Genomic DNA, 26850 nt, shown 5'->3' on the forward strand with positions numbered 1-26850 from the left:
GGGTTGAGTATACAAGTCTTATGAGCATTAAGTTTGTGGTTTTTATTTAAAGAAAAAAAAAGAGTTGAAGCGCTGTCAAATGTCAATTGTTTGTCCAAGGGAAATGCACTTGCCTGTGGCCGCGTACATGACGACAGGAATCAGTGCGAATATCTGATCTGATGAGGACGTATACACGGACTGGTAGTACTGGAGAAGGTGACTCGTAATTTTCTTGACTTGAGATGCCCTGATTTCCATGGAGCTTTCAGCTTTCCATAGCTGCCATGTTGGACTTACGGTTAAAAAAGTGGTTTTTATTTAATTGATAACGAAGCAAGATGTCACTCTGGTTCCGGCTGCTGCAGAAAATTGGGATGGGCTGCATCCTTTTGACACGTCCAAGAGGCAGGGAGCTAGCTGAAGCTGTTTCCCATCTCCTTTGTCTGACGAGATCATTTCAGAAAGATTTTGTGCATTGAACACTACTCCTAGTCCAAAGCTCTGGCAGTTTTTTGCACGTGTAATTGACTTGTTCCTCGAGTAAGTGCAAAAATGTTGTTTTCTAATGCGTGAAAGGATGCCTTTCGCTGACCGATATGTACCTGTTACTTCTAGGTTGTAGTTACAGGGCCTGTTTGGGAAGCTTCTAGCAAACAGTCTAGCTTCTTCCAGAATCAGAAACTCTCGCAAACAATCTAGCTTCTAGTCCAGATTCTGAGAAGTTGTAATTGTAGAATTCAGAAAATGAACTAGAAGCTAGAAGCTGAAAAACCCAGCCTTTTCAGATTCTCAAAAACTAGTTACCAACCAGCTCCTTATCAGAATCTTAAGCCCTCCAAACAGGCTTCTACGGTGAGATGATTAATTTTTCCCCCCATGAGGTTAAACTTGCTTGTTTGATAGCTGTATTTTCCACCGTGTGAGATGAATGCACCGTCTGCAATGTGAGATCAACACACTCCAGATCTGTACTGGACAAACAGCACGAGTAGGTACGAGTACAGAACAGTTTTTGTTAGGTAGCTGAAGTTTGTTCATGCCTCAGAACAAATATGCTACTCCAAGAACTGCATAAACAACTGCTTGCTATACATGTCAGATCTCAAAAGACATGTTACAGAATTGCATAATACAACAGTATTAGCTACTACCACATATAAATGCTAGCTGCTTTGACTATAGTTGTCTCATAGACTCATAGTACATAGTTGTCCCACACCCATGGCCTGTGTTGAGTGAGCCCTACGTCTTCCAATGATACCGGAGCAGTACAGGGAATACAGGAACGGAACATGCTTGTCAGGCCAAAATTTTACTTATCCAAATGATGCCGGTTGAGAGACCAAGCTGACCGCTTGAGCTCTCACAAAGTCACAAGTCCTACTTCCAGTTCCTTTCTTTGAGGTTTGAACATACAAGAAAACTACTTGGACCATGATCTCCTATGTTTTGCAATAAATATCATATGTATGTTCTTGCTATGGTTCCAGAAATTTGATGTGCATGGGTACAAACAAAAAGATCACGGCTTTTTACCATCAGGAGGTACTTTTACACCCATAAGTCCCAGCAGATTGGAAGCTGGGCCTGGGAGACCCTGTTGAGAGGAGTAAGAGTTAAGGAAGCTCTCAACAAGGTTCAGGTCCACATCAACTGGGGTCATCTTCCCATCAGTATCTGCAGCACCTGATGGACCCTGAAATCAAAATATACCAAAATTTTCTTAGAGTAGGATCAGTCAAATTGAACAAGTGTGCTACGAAAAATCGTAACCAAGTTTCTTTCAGGAATCTGATACAAAACCCATTATCCCAACTTGTTTACAATGGAAGAAAGATTACTGATAGACTTCAGTTTGGACAACTAATTGACCATAACTACTCATTAACTCATGTGAACTGATTTATCGCCAGTAGCAAGTTTACATGTTTTTACTACCCACAAGGAAATAAAAAATGAAGATTGTGGGTCATTACTGCTTCAATATTAATAGAGTTTCAGGAAGTAATAAACAATCATCCATGACTGATTTTAAACCAAAAGAGTATGTGCATTCCATGCACTTCCAAGTATGTTTTCTTAACTTACTATGAAATTTCAGGAATCACAACAATATTCATATTCATAGTTTGAGAAGTACACAAGCGATCTGTGCTAAACATAACCATGAGATAGAATGGGACAGAATTACCTCATTGCTGGTATCAGGGTGCGGTGCACGAGCGAAACTTTTCTCTATAGTGGTCATACTGAGTTCTTTATTCAGTGCATCAGAATATGATTCCATAAAAGCATTATCCATACCCTTCTCACCAGATTCTTCGCCGAAATCACTCCCATAATCAGAATCGTCTTCTGCACAGTTAAAAGCATTCTTAATTAGTAAGATCCAGTTCACACCAAACCAGAATACGAAATGACTGGCTAATACGGTGAAGGAATTTGTGAATTTATGTATATTGATGTTTCAAGAGAACTATTCATACTACTGCATCTCAAAGAGGCTCCACCCATGCCAAACAGACCACAGATTACTACATCACCCTTTACACACAGTTAAGGGCATAAACATTTGTCCAGTTACCAGCCATATAGTCGAGCAAAAAGACATAGGATTAGAATGAGATCGATTTGACCAGAGTATTTGGTACGAAATGTGCAATGAAGAAGCAGAAGATTTCAATGCGCCTCATAATGATCTCCAACCAGGAAACCCCAACCAAGAAAATAAAGGAAAATAATGATGTTAATATCTATTGCTTCAGTTCTTGAAATCAGTCATACTCCTTGAATCATATGAACTCACAGCTCACGGCCCAAAAAATAAACCCCCAAGAAAGATGAACAAAAAAAGTACACTTCGTTCATGAGGTAGTATCGGGCGAACCAATACTAAATAGCTGACCATGTGAGTTAGCACCTAGCAGAAAACTGCAGTAAAATGAAATAGCATTTGCATGACATGAAGAAAAGAAATACCAAGGTCTATGTCAGATGATGAAGATTTTCCATCAAACCCGGCTTCATTGCCAGGTTCATCTTTTGAACGACCTAGCACAGATTCCATGGCCTTGAAGAACTGGTTGACATCCAGATCCACTGATTCCATGTCTTTCCTACATGAACAAAAATGACTTATGAGTATTCAAAGACGCAGACATCTCAGTAGGACATGTCTCAGGTGTATCACAAGATAGTCACATAAAGTGTTATTGTGCGGAATTCTTTTACACAACAAAGTCCTATTGCCATCCCTGAAGTAGCCAATGTTCGAGTATGTATTTTTCCTTCTATTTTTTCCTTTACTAAAATGCTCAGGTAACTGAGATTCCATAAGAAACATGCTATACAAAACCCAAGATGGAAAGCTGCAACTGTTTAAACTAGAGATGGACCACAAAATGCGGGTTACTGTTAGCACAGGCAGATCCTAGGCTAACATTGTGTGATAAAGTCAAATGTCAATCCTCAGGTGCAAGCTCTGAAAATTTGTATATAAGAAATGCATCCAATACAACCAGCATACAAAAACGTGAAGGAGGTTCCAAACAGGGAAAAAAATTCAGATACAAATAGCAATAAGGTAATTCACTCAATCAGTTGAACAAGGACAAAATCTAAGTTATAAAGGTGCTCTAAAATTGGAGTAAGAGAATTACAGAAGTTTTAGGCTTCCACTTTCCAGGTATCATACACCATTACATGGTATAGCCAGTTTAGATTCATGATTATAGGACTTGATAAGTTATATTAGTGCATCTTGATTGTTGACAAATGAACGTGAACACTTCATGTTAAGCAGACTTCATCACATACCTATCCTTACTCTGATGGTGGTTTAGACTTTTTCGACTTGTGTTCGAATTGAAGTGCAAAAGGAAAATTATCCATAATGGAAAATATTAGAAAAAAATGTGTCACTTATGTTAAATTATCTAAGAACAAGACCAACGGACAATTAAAGCTGAATCACTGATGTAGACAATCCTCGATTTAACAGAATAGAAGAAAAACTGCACATGAAACAGAGGCATTAAATAAGTCTAGAAGAAAACCTGTTTGCAGGAACTTCAGCTCCCTCAAAGCTTGACATTTTGTGAACAAATTCTTGCATGGACTCTGTAATCTCTCCAAGATTAAACTCGTTTGACTGCGAGCTAGAACTGCCTGAGACATTTTTCCTTTGACTTTTTCTGTATTGTTTTGCAGTTTCATACTCTTCCATTTCCTGCTGCCTTGCACAGAGTTCCGCAGCTAACTCATCCTCCCCATTATACAACCAAGAGTCATCGTCGCTCGGAGGAAGGTCACTGCCTTCAAATTCCTCAGCCGAGTATGGCATGGCAAGGATTTCATCAATTCGACGCACAGGAGCACTTAGTATCTCCCTAGCATACCACAAACATTATTAGAACACTCCTAGAATTAACATTTCACATGACATAGTTACTGACTACTGAAAGAATTGAGAGCAAGTTAAATTGTTGATTTTAACATTGTACTTCACACAGAAATTAACAACTGATCATCAAGGCAAGTTTGAAAGTTGAGAACTGAAAGCAAATTATTTATCTATACATCTATATTTATATCTATACAATTTTAAAAGACTACAATGGTGGTGGTGAGTGGTGAATCTGCCATCCACCACCACTAACCCCTTGACAAGTGGGGGTCCTTGTTGTCAGGGTGTATGTGCCTTCCAAATTCCCATATGAAAGTGGGCAAAAGCAGCTTAGATGATTAGAGAAAAAGGATAGAGATAATTTGTTTGGGGCTTCTAAAATGTGTATAATAAGATATTCTTTTTAAAATTTCCGTTGCAACACGCGGACATTCAGCTAGTGTTTGAAATGGTTGCAAACTATGCTCTAACATGACAATTTACTACTAGACAGCTAATTTCACATGACATTATTAGAACACTCCTAGAACTAACATTTCACATGGACATGGTTACTGACTACTGGTAGAATTGAACAATCATCCCTAATGGTGAGCAGGTTAAATTGTTGATTGTAACATTGTACCTCACAGAAATTAACAACTGACCATCAAGGCATCAATTATACATGGTTTTTTCAAGTTTGAAAGTTGAGAACTGAAAGCAAATTAATTCTGTTTGAACTGGTTGCCAACTATGCTCGCACATGACAATTTACTAGTACTAGAGAACTAATTTCACAAGATTAAAAAAGATATACCAAAATTACCTTGTTCGTGAAAACAAACTCGAGCTTTTGTAATACTGCATTGCATCCTCCATAACCCTCTTGTACTCTTTTGACCCAGGAAGCAGACCATTGAAGCACCCTGTCGCCTCCAAGCTCTTCCTGTAAACCTCCCATGTGCTCCCCTTCCCTTCCTCCCCCTCCCGCCGCCTCTCCTGATACATCATCTCAAACCCACAAGCAATTTTCATCCCCAACTCTGCCTCCATCCACTTCTCCGGCCCCTCCTCCCTCCTCGGCATGGGGTAACCCCTCGGTGCCTGAAAGTTCTGCTGCACGAGCTGCGCGTACATTGCCCGCGTCATGCGCACCGATGTCCTCACCATCTCAACCCCCTCTCCGCCAGGTCCCCTGAGGAATTTCTCCATCCTCGCCGCGTGTTTCATGGTGTCTATGTCCCGGTCATAGAACCCCTCGACGGCGCGGGCGATCAAGCAAGGCTCCTCCTTCAGCACCTTCGCCACGGGCACCGGGACAATGACGCGCGCGGTGTGGAGGTTCTCCGAGGCCTTCTCAGGCAGCCCGGCGATGCGGCGCTGTATGGCGGCCTGGACGGCGTCGGGGGCGCGGGTGTCGACGGCGTCATCATGGACGGCGGCGAGCGCGGCGTCGAGGGAGGGCGTCCCGGAGAAGAGCGACGGCGGCAGGATGTGGAGCTCGCCGCGGAAGATGAAGACGCGGTTCGGGGCGGTGTCCGGGTCGAGCCACCGCGGGAGCGCGAAGGCGGCCTCGATGAGGAGGAACTCCCCGTCGGAGTCCCACGCGCGCGCGGCCAGGCTCGGGAACGCGCGGGTGAGCTCGAAGAGGAGGGAGACACCGAGCCACTCGTCGGCGAGGGAGTCGCCGAAGCGGAGCGCGCCGTGGAGGTGCGGGACGGGGGGGGAGGCGCAGAGCGCGCAGGGGGAGGTGGCGGCGGTGTGGTCGGGCGGCGGGATGGTGAGCGCGAAGGCGTCGCGGTGGAAGAGGTGGGAGGCGAGGAAGGGGGCGAGGTGGGAGGAGAGGGAGAGGTGGAGGGACCGGAGCGCGGCGTGGAGGTCCGGCGGCGGGAGGGCGGTGGGGAGGGGGAGCGGGTAGACGGCGTAGAAGAGGGTGTCGTCCGGCGGGCGGCGGGCGGGGAACGGGAAGGGGCTGGAGGTGGAGGCGGAGGCGGAGGTCGCCATGGAGGCGGGCGAGACGAGACGAGACGACGGCGAGGGCGGCGGTTGGGACTCTGGAGGCGGACAGGCGGTGGCGAGTTCGGGGTTTGGGTTTAGTTAATTAGGGAGACTCCGGTGAACGGCGGCGGCGGTGCGAGAAGGTGCTGGATTTTTTGGGGTTGTCTGGAAATGATTTGGGCTTAGCGCGGGCCAGATGGGCCGGGCAGTTTGGAAAGAAGCCATCGCTACGCGAGTTCAGGAAAGGTCCTGAGGAAATTGACACATCAGCATATTCTTGAAAGAGAAAATTAGAAGTACGATAACGATTACGCTCGGGCGACCGGGTGAGGGGAGGAAAAGTCGTGGTCGCGCGCGCATGCCTGCGCTCCACCTGGCCCATCACGTGTTCACACACAAATAACTCTATTGCAATAAAAAACCCATATATTTTTGAAACCATCTATTAAGATAATTTGGTTTATTTTTTTCCACCAAAAATGTTTCATCTAGTATATTCACAATGTTTCACTATGTATAGATCTAATGTTGCAGTGAACTGAAATACTCCATTACAACAAAAAACACCCACATATTTTGGAAACCCCCTATTAAGGGAATTTTATTTATTTTTTGTTCCACCGAAAAATGTTTCACCTAGAGTACTCACAGTGTTTTACTATGTATAGATATAATGTTGCAGCGAACTGAAACATTCTTTCGCTATTTGCTGAAACATTGTTTTCATATAAGGTAAAACAACGCCCGATTTAAACGAGTGAAACATTTTCGATCTACTTAATGAAACAATTCCGATATACCTGGTGGAACATCGTGCAACATTTAAAAAAAATTCAATAATAAGCTAATTTTTTTTCGTCGGAATATATCCATGTGTGGTCTTGTTTTGAAGATTTAATTGCAACAAATTTAATGGTACAATCGGATCATGATTTGGATAAATAATTTAAGAGAAAAATCAGTTTAAAGTAATTTTGTACATAAATCGGGCGCTGACGTCAGCCCGATTTTTCCCCCTTCCAATCGGGCGCCCAACCGAGAGTCGTCTCCTTAGAAGTACAGTAATGAGTAGGGCTTGTTTGGTAGTGTCTAACTCCTAATGAGTAGGGCTTGTTTGGTAGTGTCTAACTCCTAAATTTAACTCTGAGTTGGTTCTGGAGTGAAATTATGAAGCAGTAACTCCAGCTCTGCTGGAGCTGTGCCAAGCATGGTTTACAATCTTGATAAGTTTTGATTATCTAGAGCTGACTTCAATTTATCGAAAATAACTCAAAATGTGTCAATTAATCGTCATCTCGAATTCGTTCAATTTACTGGAAATTACTCAAAATGTGCCAATTTATCCAAGATTAGTGAGAATCGGCATCTTAAGTTCTTAATGGTTCGGATTTAACACAAGAAGGTTGTTGAATGCTACCTCCATCCCAAAATAACTTTTTCACTCGTCCCATACATACCAATAGAAAAAAAGATTGAAAAATCCACATTTTATTAAATCCCAATGCATTGCTTCCCACTTTTAGTTCTAATGTATTTGTTCTCTAATTTCATCAACTCTAATGTAATGGTTGTTAAAAAGATGATCTTATTTTGGGATAAATAAGAGGGAGCAAAGATGATCTTTTTTTCACTTATCCTTTTAGCCGAATCACAGTCTCCAATACATAAGTTTGATTATTGTAATAGTTTGCACATATAAATACAATTCAACAGGAAATATCTATTAGCTTCATTGTACTCTGATACAGTAGAGGGTACAGGTTATGATACACTTTGGATGTGATAACTAAGTTAATGGGGAAGAATGGGGATCAGAAACATTTAGAGTGAAACCTAAATAATTGAATCACATTATCTATGAGAACTGTAACCTACAAGGGAAAAAAAATACCTAAGCAAAATTGAATTGCCAATCGCTAAAATTCTCTGAATATTGGTACAGTGCAGCACGTAGAGTTCAGGGACTAGACGATAAAATTATCCATCATGTGATTGATAACGTCCGCGCCGTCTGAGTTTAGCCAATAGCTCTTCACCTGGAACAGCAGTCAGAGTACAGAAAAGTATGGTCAGATTTGAGAAGTTGTGCATCTGCATCTCTGGCTTTTGCAATATAAAATAATGGATCAGTTAACAACAATACGGAGAAATAACAGTTGAGAAAGACCATGGCATTTTCATGGTTAAATGGATGGCATCTTGTGGACAAGAATGTCGATGCTTCAAGACAGAAAAGAGTTGGTAATACTGATGGGCTTGTAGGAACACACTACAATACATTACTTTAAGATATCTTTGCAGCAAAGAAGATACGCCCCCACAAATTTTTATACTTTGATAGTGTGGAAGATGTAACAATGTGGCTGTCAATTCCATCCAGATTGAAGGTTTGAAGGATAATAAGGAACTTCTCACATTCTTGCATGTAGGTCATTCCATGCAAAGTACTTTTTGTGAAATCTTATCATAGAATACTTCACTAGATGCAACTCACAGAAAAGCACATAAGATCTTAAATTCTACTGCATACCCCAACTTCCTTAGAATAATCACAGTTAAGATGCCACTCCGCAATTATCTATTCAAAATTTCAGGCACCAGTAGAAAAGAAGACGACTTTGCTCAAAATATATACTGCAGGTTGGAAAAGTAATAAGTTCACACCTGGATGGTGTTATGCGCAACCAATCTTTGACTACTTTTCTGGAAGCTCACATCAACACGTTCCCACGGTACTTGTGTAAGGCCTCTAATCATCTCCTCTGCAAATAGAAGGGATTTTTGTCATCTATTGATGAACAATCAACTTTGACAGTTCGGGATAACTAACAAACAGAAAAATATACCTTCTGGGTCATAAAGATCAGAACGAGCTTCTGCTTCATTACTGTTCGTTGCTCCTTTATCAACATGGACAATATGAGGATATTTCTCATCACGAACAAGAAGTCGATGCTGAGAAGAGGCAGAACCGCAGAAGAAAGGTAAACCAACAATTTAAAGAGAACAGAAAAGAAATATGTAATAATTCCATAGGTTTCTTTAGGCATGAATATAGTTCTAAGACATACTTTTGGTAGCTCATGTTGGCGACGGATTGATGACGTTCTCCACCCAACCATATCTTTTTATTTAGTTAAGTGCATATCTTGTAAGAAGCTAGCTAGAAAATTCAGAGTAAACAGCGAAGCAGTTAATTGTTAAAGGATACGGTCGAAGTTTGCATTAGCATATGCCACACGTCGTTTGAAAGAGCGCAACGCTGATCTGCATAACAGAACATATTGTGCTCAGAAATGATACCCAAACATTTTTGGACTACTTTGGGAAACTGAAGGTAAACATACAGAAAATGAACTTCATTTCTGTACATTTACATTCACCAACCATTTTAAACACATAAGACAACATAAATCATACAGAAAATAACCTGAATTTTATATCATCACAGTCATCAACCATTTGAAGGAGGAGTGGGCGTCTGCCATCATCATTGTCTGTAAGGAATAAATGCTTTCCTGTTCTCCCAACAAGCAAATGTGCAGTTTCCGAAGCTCTTCTTTCCAGGAAAGGCAGGCCACATAAGAAAGGGAGCTGGTGGAAGAATCTGAACATGAGACTAACATTACTGAAGAATTTAAATGTTTTGTTCTACTTCAGGTTAAATCAAGGTGATTAACTGATTACATATTTGCAAACTCTAGAGAATCAAAAAGTAAAACAAGCAAAATCAAAAATATTAGTCATTATCGAGTTGTTGGACTAATTAACTACTTCAGAAATATTTTTCTACAAAAGTATGCCATCTCATAAAACTGAAACCATATGAGACTGACATTACTGAAGAATTTAAATGTTGTTAAACAAAGGCACCTACATATTTGCAAGCAATCTATAGGAAAGCTGAAAGCAACAAAAGTAAAATCCATAATATTAATCTTTATGAAGTTGCTTGATGAATAACAATTTCCAGAATTTTTTGTCTCCAAAAGTACTTCAAAATTTGAACCTCATATGTACTTTCAATAATTGTAATTAAATAAGAGTAGCAATTAACAGGAGCTACCAATTAACCTGTTCTTGGAGAGGCAACTTAAGTGGGTAGTTATGCAAAGTTAAAAAAAGAGAAAGAGATGGTTAACTGATCTGTCTAGTTTATAAACAATAAAGGATATTAGTCTTACCTGTTTGTTTCCACTTGAACCAAGATGCGGTGAGGCAAAGGTTATAAAATTCATAGGTTCTAAGCCAGCAATGAAACCCTCCAAGCGCTCACCTTCATCTCTGCTCTTCTCCGAAGAAGATTTAGTTTTGTTATTTGGTTCATAAAGCCTCCCTATAGCATATCTAGCAACAAGGCCACCTAGAGAGTGTGCCACAAATGAGATCTTCTTCACACCTCTTCTTTGTTCTACAACTGATAAAACCTATAATAATTTAGTTAGCTTCCAATATGAAATGATGTAGCTGAATACACAAGACTTACAAGTTTGAACTATGAAAACAAACTCCCATGGATCAATGTAGATCAATTTTGATTTTACGCTTTCATCCGAAGGATAGTTATAAATTCTGTAGAATAAGATTTAAAAAGTAACAACTTCACCATTTTATCACCTTTTTTTCCCTAATAACTATATCTACTTTTCTATCAATCAGCTTAGAACAGACGTCATTTCATCTACCAGATGCAAACTAAGAAAATTATAATAAATAGCTTCAACAAGAACCATAGGGCATATGCAATGACAAGATAAATAGTCAAGTGCACACAAAAAATCGATCAAACAACTACAAAGGTTTGTACAGAGGACAAAATTTAGTTTGAGCAATAAGTCATTAGGTACCTCATTTGCCAACCTTTCACCCATCAGGTCAACTCCGTCAAATGTTTGTGTAGCCGAATTGCACTGGCTTCCTGCATGCAAAGTGGCAATCTAAATCTTATTACAGGAAAACAAGATAGTGACTGAAACAACCATAACTAGAGAAGGAATGATAAATGATGTATCATCATATCCATCATCCTGAAATCTAAAAGACTTTTACCTCTGCACAATCTAAAAAAGAGGAGCAAGATGATTGGCTTGAAGAGTTTCTTTGAATGGAACTATCTAGAACCAGGTCATGTAAACTGATAATTCTGGAACAACAAGAATGAAATTCTAAATGATAGATATCACACACAAACAGCAGTATATTGTTAAGATTTGGCTGCAACTAGCTGATGGCGCTAACTTGGTCAATGCAACCTTTGTCATATAAATCCTTACTGTTCTTTATGGTGGTCTTTTGGCAGGTTCTGTTACTTCATCCCCACTCCAAGTTATGTAATCCATGGATGTAATTATATTTCAACAGAATCAAATGTATTTGGTCACACTGGTTGGTGGATCTACCATTATGTTTCTCTCTCATATAGTAACTTAAGTATAAGTATGATTAAAATTTGTGAACTACCGATTCTCCCACGGTCTCACACAATTAGAAAATTAATTTTAGTCAGGCCCAACTAGACAATTATTAGCAAGTTGGCACAAGTGGTTAATATGTTTTTCCTAAATGACTGGGTCTCAATGGCATGTTCATGTTGCCATCCTGCATGCTCAAACCATATTTCTTCAGCGTAGCCTGCACTCTAGCATGTTGATTACGAAAACTCGATTTCTTCCACAAAGTGGGACTACGCTATATAGATTACCAAAACACGGTTTTTATGCCGAGAGGTCAAAACTTTCCCAACATTCTAATTTTCCCTGATATCACCCCCAAGACATGCGAATAGGCACACAAACGAAAAGATCTTACTTTGCTTTACAATCCACAATTCAGAGAGCAACTGAACTCCGCAAGAGATAGATTTGCCTGTGGATCGATTGGGGGTACTCACGGTGCACGATCACTTTTTCCGGCATCCGCCTCACGAACTGCTCCGCCGCGAATTTCCAGTCATCCGCGCTGCAAAAAAAAAAAAAAACCAACCGGGCTAATTTTACGACTGCAAGCCAAATGCCAGCAGGTTGCATCAGAGCTGACAAGCAAAGCGATGAACCAAAAACAAACAGTAACACGGATCCACCACCTCCCGACGAGGCCATTGACCATGACGACGAGGTGCTCGGGGAAACCCCCGCCCTGCGCCACCTCGGCCTCCGCCTGCGCGCTCCACACGTCCTCCCCTCCGCCCCGCGCAGGCTCCTTCTCCACCTCCGGCCGCTTCCCCTTCGCCTCCTTCACCGCCGCCGGTGGCGCCGGGCGGAAGCAGCCTATCCACCGCGCGCCGCCGCTGGCCGCGGGCGCCGGGGAGCGGAACGCGAGGCGGAGGCGCGCGACGGCGCGGGGCCACCGCGAATGGGCCCCGTGGGCTGGAGTGGCGGTGGCGCGGCCCATCGAGGCGGCGCCGGCGGCGATCATCCGGCGTGGGGGAGGGGAGGGGAGGGTGGGCCCGGGCTCGGTGACCTAGCTGCCGCGGCGGCGGCGGCGGCGGCGGTTACTTCGGAGGCAAGGTAGGGGGGGCTCGCTTGCCTGAGAGAACGTGGAGGTGAGGTCTGAGGAGGAGAGAAGCTTCGGGATGAGCAGGGAAGATGACAATGATTGTACTGTGCGATGACGGTGACGAAGGGAAAAAAAAAACAATTTGGAAGGGAAAAGTATGCTTCTTCTTTTTTCTTTTTTTTTTTTCATGCTACAGTAATCCCGTTCGAACCAGATACCGTTACGTATCATTCCGTTTGACCGAGATACTGTTACATACTCCCTTTATTTCATAATGCAAGACTTTCTAGCATTGCCCATATACATATAGATGTTAATGAATCTAAACACATACATATGTCTAGATTCATTTAACACATAGATATGTCTAGATTCATTAACATTTAAATGAATATGGGCAATGTTAGAAAGTCTTATATTGTGAAACGAAGGAAGTAGTTGTTTTGTTAGCCGAAGGAAAATATACATTCTCCTTTTTTTAAGGTAGGGATGTAATGTTACCGAATCTAAAAGAAAAGAATGGTTTGGATCATCTGTTGAGAAATTGGTCAAATTTATCTACGTTCCGTCTGTCTTTAAGAAAAATCACGCTTTTTCATCATCAATATAAAACTATCTAACGAATTATACACTGATATATATTTTGGTAGGCTTAGAGGTTGTGACGAATAATGTACAACCACCAGAATACCAGGTCTGTTTTTTTTTCTCACTAAAATGATGATGAGTTCTAAAAAGAAATTCATATCATTTGTTGACTTGAGATGGCATTGTAGTCAGGCCCAACTATATTTTGAGTTTAGCTCACATACAAGTAATACAACCGTTGGAGTTGAACGCGTGTTTGTTCTGTTGCATCAACTTTTGCTAGCATGAGTTTTTTTTTAAAAAAAAAAAACCAACTTTTGCTAGCATGAGGCACACCGCATGTTGGGTTCCTTGTCGGTTGTCACGGTTGCCATCTGTTGTATGCAGCTTTAAATCGAATATTTTTATGCAAATTTTATATAGAAACTGACTTTGTAATAAAAGCGCAATAAGCTACAGTCCTTTTTTATTTTATAGATAAAAGCTATAGTCATGCACTCATGCTTGGTCAAGCTTGCATTTTTTTTTCTAAAATGTGGTGACATTATTGCATCGTATTATTTTGAGCTTTTTTTTTAAATTTGAAACTAAAAACATGACTGTGACTGTGTCTCATTACGTACTATCACATGTCAATCCCATATAATTATAGATGGGATAGAAAAGTGACCGAGAATAAAATATTGAATACGATTGTTACTCACGCGGAGCGCATGGACGCGCTAAGAACGATAGGAGGGGTAGAAGGAGGACCCCACTCTTATAGTAGTAGAGATAAGTTGTGCTTTCCATTTTTCTTTTGTCAAGGGTAAATGTGCTTATTTACATAAATGCATTACAATTCATCTATTATTGCCGTGTTACTGGAATTTTATAAAATTGGGACCGTGCCACTGACATCACATTTTTCATCCATCTCATTCATTTTCCGTCTTCTTCCTTCTCTCTTCCTCAAGAACAGTGGTGCCACCGCACCCGAACCAGTCGTCGGAGCAGCATGTATGAAGACGGTTGTGGCCGTCACGACAGCGCTAGGAGAATTTGTAGTGTTACGGTGCCGAGTGCGACTCTCTTGAGACGGAAACGAAGGGCGATATGTCCTTCTCGGGCTCTCTGCTGCTAGTATCGCCGCTGCCGCCACTGGGGAAGGCGGCGCATGGATCTCCTTGTGGAGCCTCGCTATCAGCATTGCCGCGCCGGGCACGACCATGGCGGCTCTAGCGGTGAGCTCCATGATGTCGCCGCTGATTTGCGCGTTCACGGTGGAGTGGATGGCCACGAGGATCTGTTCATGGCAAGTGTCGATCGCTTACGCCATCTCCATGCAGTGCGACGCCACCAGTGCCGCCACCAACAGAATGGCTGCCGCTGTCTTCATGCCTGCTACTTCGGCAGCGGGTTCAGGTGTGGGTGCGGCGGCGCCACCATTCTTGGGGAAGAGAGAAGAATGAAGACAGAAAAGGAAGGAGATGTGGATGGAAAACGTGACGGTAGTAGCATGGTCCCAATTTTATAAAATTCTAGTGGCACGGCTGCGAATAGACGAATTATAATAATATTTATCTAATTGTGCACACTTGCAATTGCACGGATCTAATTTACCTTTTTATTAAAAAGTAAAAACTAGGAAACAGTACGAATTACCCCCGAACTATCGCGGTCGTCCAAATTACCCCCATGAACCACAAAACCGGACATTCTTCACCCCCCCCAACTATGCAAACCGAACGAATTACCCCCCTCGACACAATCCACGGTGGTTTTGGTCTATGTGGCATACACGTGGCATCCCAGTCAGCGTTTTTTTAATAAAAAAATGGTGGGACCCGCCTATCATACTCTCCCACCTCTCTCTCTTCCCCACTTTTCTCTCAATCTCTCTCTCTCTCTCTCTCTCTCTCTGTCTCAGATGTGGCCGGCGAGTTGGTGGCCGGCGCTAGGCGCAGCGGGGGCGTGGTGGAGAGGCGGGCGGCGTCCGACGGCCGGAAATCCACTGCGGGCGGCGGGCGGCGTCGCCCTCGCACACCACCGGGAGAAGCTCTAGCTGCACGCGCGCCATGGGCACCACGGGCACGGCGGGGCACGAGGCGGCGTTGGCGCCAAGTCGAGCCCGCCGCCGCTGCTGCCTCCGCTCGTCCAGCCGCGCCCGCCACTGCTCCCCAGCAGCGTCGGCAACCGCTGCCGCAGTCACCTCCGCTTGGCCGTCGCCGCGACACCCCCGTCCGCCCACCGTGTGCCATGCCTGTAGCCGCCGTCTGCCCCCGTGCGCCATGCCCGCAGTCGTCTCCGCTCGCCCGTCACCGCGACACCGCCGTCCGCCGCCGATCCATGAGAGAGATAGACGAAGAGTGAGAGAGAGAAGAGAGGAAGAGTGAGAGAGAGGGGAAAGTGGAAGAGTATGACAGGCAGGTCCCACCATTTTTTATTAAAAAAACGCTGACTGTGATGCCACGTGTATGCCACGTAGACCAAAACACCGTGGATTGGGTCGAGGGGGTAATTCGTCCGGTTTGCATAGCTGGAGGTGAAGAATATCCAGTTTTGTGGTTCAGAGGGGTAATTCAGACGACCACGATAGTTCGGGGGGTAATTCGTATTTTTTCCTTAAAAACTATGACTCAATCTTATTCCTGATCCTGAAACCAGTTAGTAAAACTCGGTTGGAATATTTGCCAACTCTTTATGTCAAAGGGAGAATATTTGCCGCCTGACCTCAGATAGAAATTCTCAACATGGCCTTCATATAATGTCGTCTTACTTTGACTTGGACGTAGTTGAGCAAAAAGCATGAGTTCGAACTAGATAACGATGTTCTAGCTAAGAGCATCTCCAACAGTCTCTCTAAATTCGACTCTCCAAATGTCTATTTGGTCAACTCTCCATCTCATTTGTCAAGTCAAATTCGTTGTTTACTCCAATAGCTTCTCCATCTATCCTTTCTATTTTGAGTCTATGACAGCGGGACCCATGCGTCAGCCTCTATACCCATTCTTCCTCATCTTTCTCCCACTCTTCCTCTCTCTCTCTCCCTCTACCTCTTCCCGTTAGCACTCGTGAGACGGCGGGGGACGGCGGCGGCGAGTGCGGCTGGGGACGGCGGTGGGGTGGACGGCGGCGGCGAGTGCGGCTGGGGACGGCGGTGGCGGTGGACGGCGCGGGCGGCGGCGGCGGGCGCAAGCGGCGATGGACGGCGTGGGCGGCGGCGGCAGCGGCAAATGGCGCGGACGACGGCGGCGGGCGCGGCTGGGGACGGCGTGGCTGGCTCCGGCCCCTCACTCCTCTGTGCCGTCACCGTCGTGCGGTTCCTACCGTCGCTGCCTTCTTGCTAGTGAGGGGTGCGATGGAGAGAGATGTGGTGGGAGGGGGAGTGGTGGGGCCCATGAATAGCCAGGCAGAGTGACTCTCCAAGTTTAGCTAGTGAGGGGTGCGATTTGGCCATCCAGATGGCTTAGCTAACAGGATGGAGAGGCTGTTGGAGGGTATTTTTTTCTTTATACTTGCTAAAATTTAGCTTGGCCAGCCATTTGGCCATTCTATTGGAGTTGCTTCGGTTTTGTGGTTCAGAGGGGTAATTCGGACGACCACGATAGTTCTGCTGGGGGGTAATTCGTATTTTTTCCTAAAAACTAAGACTCAATCTTATTCCTGATCCTGAAACCAGTTTGTAAAACTCGGTTGGAATATTTGCCAACCCTTTATGCCAAAGGGAGAATATTTGCCGCCTGACCGCAGATAGAAATTCTCAACATGGTCTTCATATAATGTCGTCTTACTTTGACTTGGACATAGTTGAGCAAAAAGCATGAGTCCAAACTAGATAACGATGTTCTAGCTAACACCTAAAAGAAAAGATAAACTGGAATCAATTCGGTTCCCCCATTTTTGCTGCTGTTCTGCTCCTCTTGGTCCCCCCCAACCTAACATGGCTCTTCGTACACCCTGTGAACGTCGCTTACACCCTGTCCTGCGACAGCAAGCACACGCCTGATTGGGCACTAATTAATTCAACTTAAAACATGGGTATAAAAGTGTTCTGTTGTGTTACAAATTGTGTATTATTTACAAACCATTTTTTTAACAAAATCTCTGTGCATACAGGAGGTAAGAGCATGCTGGCTTCTATCCGGCCATCCATCTTTGTTTAGCGAATGGAGGTGAAAAATCATACTCTAGCGGATTCTCCATCACACACGCTATTTTTGGATATCCTTCGAACCGAGTCCTCTCCCAGCCAAATAGGCCAGTAGCATGGTTTTCTTAGGAGGATGATGCAGTTAAGGTGCAAAGATGTCCGCTACAAACATTATGTTTTAAGACAAAGGGTGTAACGAGGTCGTCAAAAGTAAATCTCAATCCTCAACAATCTCACAACAGAGGGGAAAAAAAGAATTGAACAACTCATTTTTTGCGTTCCATACACAATTTATACAGGCCGTGAATTGGTACATACACATTGCAGAAACAGAATTCGTGGCTCGCCTCAATGAAGCAGTAATCAATGAAAGCATCTGAATCTGAAACTGAAGCGAGGAGCAAGGTGCTGCAGCTCTCTGCTAGCCAAGGCAAGCAACAGAGAATACCAGTATAAATCTCCGCTGATCAATGCACTGATGTAGCTCTCAGAAAAAAAAAAGGCTGCTGTAAAAGGGAGAACAAGGTTGTCTGCACTTACATCAGCGAGCTATTTCCCATTTTCCCATGTTAGGTCCCACAATCAAAAGGCTGGAACTCCAACATAAGCGAACCTTGGGAGAACGTAGCAAAGCACACATGGTTTCAAGGCTTAGAATGACCTACAGGTTTATCAGGGATCGACAGTTCATCTTTGAGCATAAAGGATAAGTCGTGCATCTGCGACAGCAGTCTCTCTACATTTGCATCAGCAGATTCCGGTTTTGAAACAGATTGGGTGTCATGACTTGTAGTTGGCCAAATGGTAGACAGTGAACCCAAATCGCCTGTCTGCTGCCTTCCAACCATCCTGGACATGATGGAAACATGTTATATTACTAACGTGATGAAGAATGTATTAACAATGGAATTGCTGTGCAACATGAACTGCAAATATCTTACAAACACTCAGGTATTTCAGCAAATCTGATGAGTATAACAACAAAATGACCAATAGAGGTAAGAGTAACAAAGAGTACTAAAAGGCACGTTAGGTGATCAGGGATGAACATTGAAATGTCATGATTGTCTAAACTGCTAGAGCTTGCTGGTGCCATGAGTTTCAATTGTTTACAATTGAAAAACAACATAAATCTCAGGTTAGTCCAATAAATTATCTTTCTTTCACCACATAGATTAGTATAATCATCTTCCAACCAATAAATATTGCCAGGTAACTAGTGCTAGATATCAAATGCACAAGCATCAAATGGGGAATAGGCACACAGATATGAATTAAAATGCATTTTAATGTGAAAAATCTAACACTGTATAAAAACCACCAACCTTTCTAAGTTATGATTGGATGAAACCGTATTTGTTTCGTTAGAATTCTCCTTATTATCTCTTTGGCTTTGGGATGGAACAGACTGTGCAAAGCTCCCAAACTCCAGTCCTTCTAGTGCATCAGGCATCCGTACTAAAGAGTTATCAAATGAAGAATTTGATGGAACTTGTAAGCTTGTATCCAGTGGATGTGAGTTCTTGAAATCCTGCCAGTCATCAAATGGGTCACTATCTTCATTTATCTGTTCATGGTTCTTAAGTTCAGCTGAATTGCTTGAAGAATCTTTCGCAGAGTGCCCTACCCCAGGAATTTTCATACTTTCTTTTTGACCAAAATTAGCAAAATCCTGCCATCCACCAGATGAGTCATTAATTCTATTAGCATCTTTGCTGCTATTAGATTCCTGGGCATTGCTGGTTAACCACAAATCCATTGGATCAGTTTCTTTAGCTCGCTCTGATGATGTGCTAGTTGTTTTTCTCTCAAAAATAGAAATGTTTTCTTTTTGATGACCCGACGTTGTAAAATCTTGCCAAATATCAAATGAATTGTCTTCACTATTTGTTGTGGCCATGTTTGTACCCATATTATTGCTGCCACCCAACCATGATTGCACAGTATCAGTTCCTTCATGTTGCCCAAATGAAGGATTCATCATTTCTCCACTTACAAACGATGAACTTTGTGGTGCTAGATCTGAACCAGAAAAACTTTGAAAATCGTCCAACATGGCATTAGTTGTATTCACTAAATCTTTATTTATTTCTTCCTTAACATCTGTTGTGAACCATGAGTCATCACTTGTTTCTTTCTGAGTGATACGTGAGACTTCAATCATGCCTCCAACTTGATTAGATGGTGCACCTTGACCTTGACCAGAGGTTGTAAAATCTTGCCAATCATCAAAAGAATCATTAGTTTCGTTTACTACTTTTGTATTATGAAGCTCATTAATATTGCCCACAGGCCATAACTCAACAGAATTAGCTTCTGAAAAATGTTCAAATGAGATGCTTGCTGTTTGTCCAACTGGTTTCACCACATCTCCTCCTTGACTAGCAGCTGACCCTTCTATTGGCTTCACCGAATTTCCTCCTTGACCAGAGCTGGAAGTAAAAGCTTGCCAATCATCAACAGAGTTGTCAGTAACATTATTGGATGATTCCATGCTACTAACAGGCCAGGTATCTACGGTTTTTATTTCGGAGGGGTTGCTCTCTATAGGCCCCTCCATATGTTCTCCTGCATTTGACAGGCTTCCCTGATTTCCACCAGTAAACTCTTGCCAGTCATCAAAAGCTTCATCTATACCGACTCCAGTATCACCCCTTGCAGGCAATTGATCACTATGCGCTGAACTCTTGCTAAGGGAGGACTCGGTGAACTCAGCAATATTGTTCTCAGGAAAGATTCCACTGTTACTTTCATCTTTAACTAGCATGCCACTTGCTGAAGCCAAATCTTTTGAATCTTCTAGCTTGGTACTTCTCATATATGTTTCATTTCCACTAGGTACAACTGGGCTGATGGCAGTTACATGTGCTGGAAAACTAGAAGCCTTGACATTCGAGGCGCTGTTAAATAGGTCAGATTTCTTGGAGTCCTCGGTGACACTTTCTGAGCTAGCAGACTGAAAGTCAGCATCCCAATTTGCAAATGCTGGAGTAACTTCTATTTGATTTGTGTTTTGAGAACTTGTTTTCGTTCCAGTTAAGTATGTAGCACGCATCTCCAAACTGGAAGAACCATGACTATCTGTGCTTTGTTTTTCCTGCACCACAGTATGTTTTTGAGTAGGAACTGCAGCGGTGGTTGTGTTCTCCATTCTTGCAGCGAAAAATGAGTCTAGGTTAACACCAGATAATTTTAGCATATGTTCAGCAGATGACTGTTCATTGTTTTCGGTACTTCCAGATGTTTCCTTATTCTCAGGGGGGAAGGAAAGTTTAAGGTCCAGCAGATCAGATAAGACCATCCCGTTCTTCAGTGCTTCTTTGGTTTTACTTGAATCAGTAGACTCGTTGTCAAATTCTACAGGCTCCTGGATGGGAAAAGGGGCAAAACAAGAAACTTGAACATGGATATTTTTTGCATTTAAAGAAATCTTTAAGCTTGTAATTATAATGAAAATCATAAACACAGTTGAAGCAAAGATAAAGATAGAGACGCCTTAATTTCCACTTCTTCTGATGGTCTATATATTTGTTTTGGGAGATTCATTTGCATGCTATGCATTATACATGTTCTTTATGTAAGTAGGTCCAAATCATGCATAGAGTGAATAAGCATGAAAACTATGATATAGTATACAAATTAAATTAAGTGTTTCATAATTATAGATACCTACAGCATGCCCTCTCGCCATTCAAGTGTCGCATCCAACAAATCGGAGATAACATCAAATACTGATATCAAATCTTTGTTCTTCCTCTTAAGTTCACTATAAAAGCAATGTTGTAGTAATAGATGTTTCATTATCCAATAATGCATATTACCTTTCCAATGTGTTCTGTACAGTACCAATCTCTTAAAATTCCCAATATTCAGGTAATCAGGTTGCATCCAAAGATTTCATTAATCATAAGCTTGAGTGGGAAAAAAATCAATTATATGGCATTGAAAACTAAGAAAAGTTCCCATGGACTACACTTGATAGTAAATGTGCTGCAGCAGATAGCATAATGGGGTCCTTCTATTGTTATTTAGCTCGCTCGACGCTCGTTGTAGCCAATAATTTTTTTTAGGACATGCTATTGAACAATCCAAATTTCCGGGATTCCAAACCATGTTTCTGTATTCGTGATACAGAACATTTGCAAATTAATGAATTTCTCATTTTAATAGCCTTTTGGAAAGAACTCTAGGTATTGCCCAACTACTGTTCAGCACAAAATTTTGCTAAAGTTTCTACCTTAAATTTTCTTCATTTAGAACAAAAGCCTAGTCTTCGATTTGCATTCAGCATTTGCTTGAGATTAGGTTTCTAATAAATTATCTAGTTCAATGGAATGAAAAAAAAAACACATCCCACTCGATTCACCAATAATTCAAGTATTCAACAAGAGCAGATCAACCAGTTCAAATGAGGAAAGGAGGAGGAGAAGAAAAAGCTCACGGATCCATCCAGCCCGAGCGAGCCGAGCAGCCACCGGTACGCCACACTGCCGCGGAAGGCGGCGACACCGCCGCACCCCTCCCGCCTGGGGCACCCGCAGTAGGCGCACACGGCGGACCCCTCACCGCGGAGGAGCCCCCCCGCGGCCCCGCAGCGGCCGCACCGGGGGGTGGCCCCCGCGGCGCCCACTCCCACGCGGGAGTCGAAGGCGGCCACGGCGTCCGCGACGGAGGGGAAGGGCGGCGTCGCGGAGGCGGAGGCGGGGGCGGAGGAGGGCTCGCGTAGGGAGGAGCGGAGGCGGTGGATGGCGTCGGTGGGGATCTCCATCGGCGGCGGCCGCGGCGTTCCGGACTTCGGAAATTCAGATCTCGCGCTTCCGCGCGGGCGGCGTGGTGTGTTAGGGCTTGGGCGGTTGGGGGGTCTCGTCTCCAGACTCCAGGTGGGTTGGTTGCTCTGCTGATCCTTGTGATGAGCTCTGTCTCCGCTGCTCTGCTCTCGCCGGTGAACCTGAAGAAAAATTACCGGTCTCTGAAGGCTAAATTAGGCCGAGTTTAGTTCTAAATTTTTTTTTTAAAACTTCAAACTTTTCCGTCACATCGTTTCAATTTCAACCAAACTTCTAATTTTAGCGTGAACTAAATACACCCTTGCTAACTACCGAAGTTCTCTCCAAGTTGCTGCCACACTCGTTGCAACGGCAAGAGTTTACGAATTTTGTGTCAATTTAATCTACCTGCAATTTTTCATCTTATTAGCTTATAAATATAATTCTTCAGTATATCATATAGTGATTATATTTATGATTGGTCAACCATAAACGAGCTCGTTTGAGTCTTCAAGCTTGTTTTTAATTTAAGTTTTTAAGTTAGCTCGGATCCAGTCCAGCTATTAAGCTTTGCTATGCTTAAAGCATATTGTTATGGTTTGTTTCTTTTCAAACATGATACAGTATAACTCATTTGGGACTAAAATGTATTAATAATTTCTTAAAATATCTTATATCCTAGTACCATTTGTTTCCATTACTAATGGAAAAATCAATGTACTGTTCTTTATTATTTGGAATGTATGTTAGAGTATGTTTAGATATAGAGAGCAGCTACACAACGGGATTCCGTTGCTACGGGATACTTTTAGTGACTCATCCTTTGCTTTCTTTTTATAGGTGAGATTCCACATGTGCTTCCTCCTGGTACCTAGTACCACGTAACAGAGGCGCAATACCTATCCGATTCCTCCTCGGTATCGCGTGCACGATACCTCGTCACCGGCGTCGCTCCTCTGCAGCCGAAGCAGCACAGCACAGCACAGGCTGGTACTTGGTATAGTATGGTACCAACTACATAGTGTGGTACCTGGTACTTGTGAAATTGGAGAGATTTAAGAGAATGGGACATGGGAATCGATATTATCCATATAAGCCGAAGAAAAAAAATCAACAAGGAAATCATCAAGGAAAAAAAAAAGAAAAACACACATGGGGAAGGGATGCAAGCAGCAGTGAAGCACTGCCATCGGGGGGTGGTGAAGGAATCAACCGAAGTGGAATGAAGTGCGAGGGGTACGTGCAAGTATCGAAGGAAGGGATGCAAGCAGCACCGCCGCTTGGGGAGGCAGATGGACGGAGGGGAGCGGCGGCGGTGCAGCACTGCCGCGTGGGGACTGAGGAGCTCGGGGTCCTCGTCGGCGGGGGCACGGCAGCGCGAGAGCTAACACGCCACGCGTTCCTGATCTGGCAAAGGAGAGCGGGCCGAGCGTCCTCCACGCCCAACGCGCCACCCTGCACAGCTAGCCGCCATCATCGCCTCCGTGCTCATGAGGGTGGTAGTGAGAGAGAGAGAGGGAGAGGGAATGGGAAGCGACAAATAAGAGGATAAGGTGCTAGATTTTTACTTGTAGTAGTTATCCTATGTGTACGGGATGCTGTTGAGTAGTTTTTTTTTTTTGGATATAAGGCTAGAGCAAGCCTAGCCTAACTTGGCAAGGTTAGTTGTTTGGTACCATTAAGAAAATCTTGCTATTAAGGATAAGATAACACGAAAAGATAAGAAAAGGGTAGCTTACGAGGGAGAGCCAATTCGGCTTGTGTTCAATGACGACCCTTTCTCGTGTGATCCTCAATTAGTTAGACACATAAGCCTAACAAACATCAAAGAATCGGTTTACTATACTAGACTATAGTTCAGAATAGCAAACAACGAAATGTACACAATATTATTAGTGTTACCTGCAAACAATTAAGAATATAACACTCAATGGCTGAGCATGGGTCAAACACATGAAACATTTATATTAAAGTTACAAGAATTACCAAAAGGAATGACATATACTCCCTCTGTTCTTAAATAAGTATAGTTTTAATTAGTTAAAGACATATTAACTTATTAAGCAAGAGATTAAAAGACTAACTATAGTTTTAGTTATTAAGTACTCCCTCCGTCCACTATATAATGGAATTTTGACATTTTATATAACGTCCCACCTCTCCGAGGCCGGGCCCGTTTGTTCTCACTCATGCGCACGCTTGTTTACATCTGGCAGCTTTCATAGGTCATAGACTGCCCTCACAAACCAACATAAGTCTTGTGAATTTCCCAATTGGTCACCCATCCCTAAATTGGCTAAGCATGCTTAACCTCAGAGTTCTTTAGAGATCGACTTCCGGAAAAGAAGTTGCAACTTGTTGATATGAGTATTCTATTAATCCTATTAAGCCCTGAGTCGGGATGCCACATCCTCACCCCCTTAAGAGAGATCGACGGACGTCGATCAACCCCAGGCCCAGTGCCAGCGCATGTGCCATGCTGTGTGACCACTCCGGGCCCACACCAGCCATGCGTACCATGCCTGTGCAACTGCGACACACGTGCCCGTGAAACCGCGAGAGTCGGCTCTGATACCACTTTGTAACGTCCCGCCTCTCCGAGGCCGGGTCCACTTATATCTGACAGCTTTTATAGGTTATAGACTGTCCTCACAAATCAATATAAATCTTTTCTGTATATTTTGTCCTCACTCATGTTTTTTTTAGCAAAGCTCGCATGATGGTGCTTGCGGTCGACGGTGAGGAGTTCACACTTGACACCGTGGGAGAGCTCAAAGGCGATCTGCCGATTGCAAATCTAAGATACACTCGGTCGGCTCGAAGGCCGTGCACAGCTTGTGCACTACTAGGAGCTTGAATTCAAGCATCGAATAGGAGCTCTTTCTCACGATGGTTGAATTAATCATGTGTTGAAAAAATACAACGACTACATCATCCACCAAATATATATGCAGGAATTTAGAGCCCCTTTAATTCATAGGATAGGAAAAACATAGAAATAGAAAAAACGTAGGAATTAAAGTAGTATGATTCTTCAACCCCGTGGGAATAAAAAACACAGGAAAAGATGAAATGTGCCCTTTGATAGTGCTATAGGAAAAAACACATGATTTCTCTTCCAAAGAGGTCAGACCTCTTTCTTTTTTTCCTGTGAAAATGAACTAAAGGGATGCAATCCTTAGGAATGTTTTCTTTCATTTCCTATGAATTAAAGGCCTCCATAGGAAATAATCCATAGGATTGTGAATCCTATGGAAAAAATCCTATACCGATCCTTTGAATCAAAGGAGCCCTTATCCTAACTCGGCTTGCAATGCGGAGCTTATCTTGACTTCTCTCATGTCAGGCTTGCAACGCGGAGGTTATCTTGGCTTCTCTCATGTCATGGAAAAAAAGAGAGGGTAAGGGTGTTTATTATCAATGGCAAGGTTGATCAGCCCATCTATCATATCATATGGGACGCTTCAATCTCTACTCTCTAGTTACACTCATAACACCGAATATATGATAACAAAAGCTACTTATAGCTTGTTATTTAAAACTATGACAAATTCAGGAATTCAAATCGATATTCCGGAAGGGGCAATTGGGGACAGAGCATAAGAAATGCTGACATGGAAACAAAATAAAAACTTAGGGGGAGAAATAGAGGTTGCTACACATTGGACGTCCGATATTTAGCAAAGGATCGGACGTTGTTCACCCACATACTACTATTTGACTGCATGCAAAAAAAAAAAGAAAGAAAGAAAAACCATCATAGTTAAGCTGCTATGCTCCAAGCCTATACCCTACTCTCATGCATGTCTCTCTATTCATCTTCTCTACCAATAAACCTTTAAACTATTTTTCCTTCTAAATTACTTATCCGATGTACCATCCGATTTCACCATTGTGTTCGTTACAATTAAATCTTTACAATAAGGTCTCACTTGGCTATATTTCTGATAAAATTTATAAATATGATTATATTACTAATTGAAACATTTATATATTATACGAGAAACAACGAGTTATAATTATTCAAAGATCAGAAAATATTCATTGCAACATCCCAAGCAACACGTGCAATATTTATAAATGAGTTAGTGAAATATTAGAAAATACTTACTAGAACATCCAATAATACCACGTGCAACATTCACAAATAAACTTGTGAAACATCAGAAAAATATTTATTGAAACATCGGAATAACGCCATGCAACTATATGTGTTTTAGAAAAATCAACCTTTGTTTTATCACTTGTACGGATAACTCAACCTACTTTAGAAAATGTTTCAGAGATATGTAACTTATAAAAATTACTAAATGCAACAATAACCACCGTCACATGAAACACTAGGTCCCAACTACTGAAACATAAAAAAAAATATGATGCAACATATTTGCAAATATTGATTTGTTAAAATTTTATATCATTCTTAAAACATTAACATGCAATTTTTGAAATATAAAAAAATTATTTGTTGAAACATATAAATAGATCACGTGCAACAATAA

At 42.6% G+C, this 26850-nt stretch overlaps 3 protein-coding genes across 3 annotated transcripts; all 3 read right to left on the bottom strand.

The window, feature by feature from the left end:
- Window positions 1-663: 663 nt before the first annotated feature.
- On the bottom strand, window positions 664-6522 carry LOC127783323 (protein ecdysoneless homolog). The gene is made up of 5 exons (XM_052310580.1): window positions 5196-6522; window positions 4038-4370; window positions 2962-3098; window positions 2174-2337; window positions 664-1678 (listed from the first exon to the last, which is right to left on the bottom strand). The coding sequence occupies exons 1-5, from the start codon at window positions 6371-6373 to the stop codon at window positions 1505-1507; spliced, it is 1986 nt and encodes a 661-aa protein (XP_052166540.1). The 5' UTR covers window positions 6374-6522; the 3' UTR covers window positions 664-1504.
- Window positions 6523-8067: 1545 nt separating this feature from the next.
- On the bottom strand, window positions 8068-12946 carry LOC127782606 (uncharacterized). Its single transcript, XM_052309875.1, has 10 exons — window positions 12450-12946; window positions 12258-12325; window positions 11215-11285; window positions 10552-10794; window positions 9798-9961; window positions 9579-9634; window positions 9439-9491; window positions 9214-9322; window positions 9032-9129; window positions 8068-8403 (listed from the first exon to the last, which is right to left on the bottom strand). The coding sequence occupies exons 1-10, from the start codon at window positions 12779-12781 to the stop codon at window positions 8332-8334; spliced, it is 1266 nt and encodes a 421-aa protein (XP_052165835.1). The 5' UTR covers window positions 12782-12946; the 3' UTR covers window positions 8068-8331.
- A 4877-nt stretch (window positions 12947-17823) lies between these two features.
- On the bottom strand, window positions 17824-22515 carry LOC127782493 (uncharacterized). The gene is made up of 3 exons (XM_052309698.1): window positions 22024-22515; window positions 18908-20949; window positions 17824-18431 (listed from the first exon to the last, which is right to left on the bottom strand). The coding sequence occupies exons 1-3, from the start codon at window positions 22348-22350 to the stop codon at window positions 18227-18229; spliced, it is 2574 nt and encodes an 857-aa protein (XP_052165658.1). The 5' UTR covers window positions 22351-22515; the 3' UTR covers window positions 17824-18226.
- Between the last annotated feature and the right edge of the window lie 4335 nt (window positions 22516-26850).

Source organism: Oryza glaberrima, chromosome 8, assembly GCF_000147395.1.
Source record: "Oryza glaberrima chromosome 8, OglaRS2, whole genome shotgun sequence".
In the NCBI taxonomy this organism is placed as follows: Eukaryota; Viridiplantae; Streptophyta; class Magnoliopsida; order Poales; family Poaceae; genus Oryza; species Oryza glaberrima.

Coding starts and splice junctions, on each gene's coding strand:
- LOC127783323 (XM_052310580.1), bottom strand. CDS start 6,373: ATGGCGACCTCCGCCTCCGCCTCCACCTCCAGCCCCTTCCCGTTCCCC. Junction 4,371..5,195: donor AGTTTGTTTTCACGAACAAG/GTAATTTTGGTA, acceptor GTGGTATGCTAG/GGAGATACTAAGTGCTCCTG. Junction 1,679..2,173: donor ACCCTGATACCAGCAATGAG/GTAATTCTGTCC, acceptor TTTTGATTTCAG/GGTCCATCAGGTGCTGCAGA.
- LOC127782493 (XM_052309698.1), bottom strand. CDS start 22,350: ATGGAGATCCCCACCGACGCCATCCACCGCCTCCGCTCCTCCCTACGC. Junction 20,950..22,023: donor CGCTCGGGCTGGATGGATCC/GTGAGCTTTTTC, acceptor TTTCCCATCCAG/GAGCCTGTAGAATTTGACAA. Junction 18,432..18,907: donor TCCAATCATAACTTAGAAAG/GTTGGTGGTTTT, acceptor CATCATGTCCAG/GATGGTTGGAAGGCAGCAGA.
- LOC127782606 (XM_052309875.1), bottom strand. CDS start 12,781: ATGATCGCCGCCGGCGCCGCCTCGATGGGCCGCGCCACCGCCACTCCA. Junction 11,286..12,257: donor GGAAAAAGTGATCGTGCACC/GTGAGTACCCCC, acceptor CTTTGCATGCAG/GAAGCCAGTGCAATTCGGCT. Junction 9,130..9,213: donor TGATCTTTATGACCCAGAAG/GTATATTTTTCT, acceptor TTCTATTTGCAG/AGGAGATGATTAGAGGCCTT.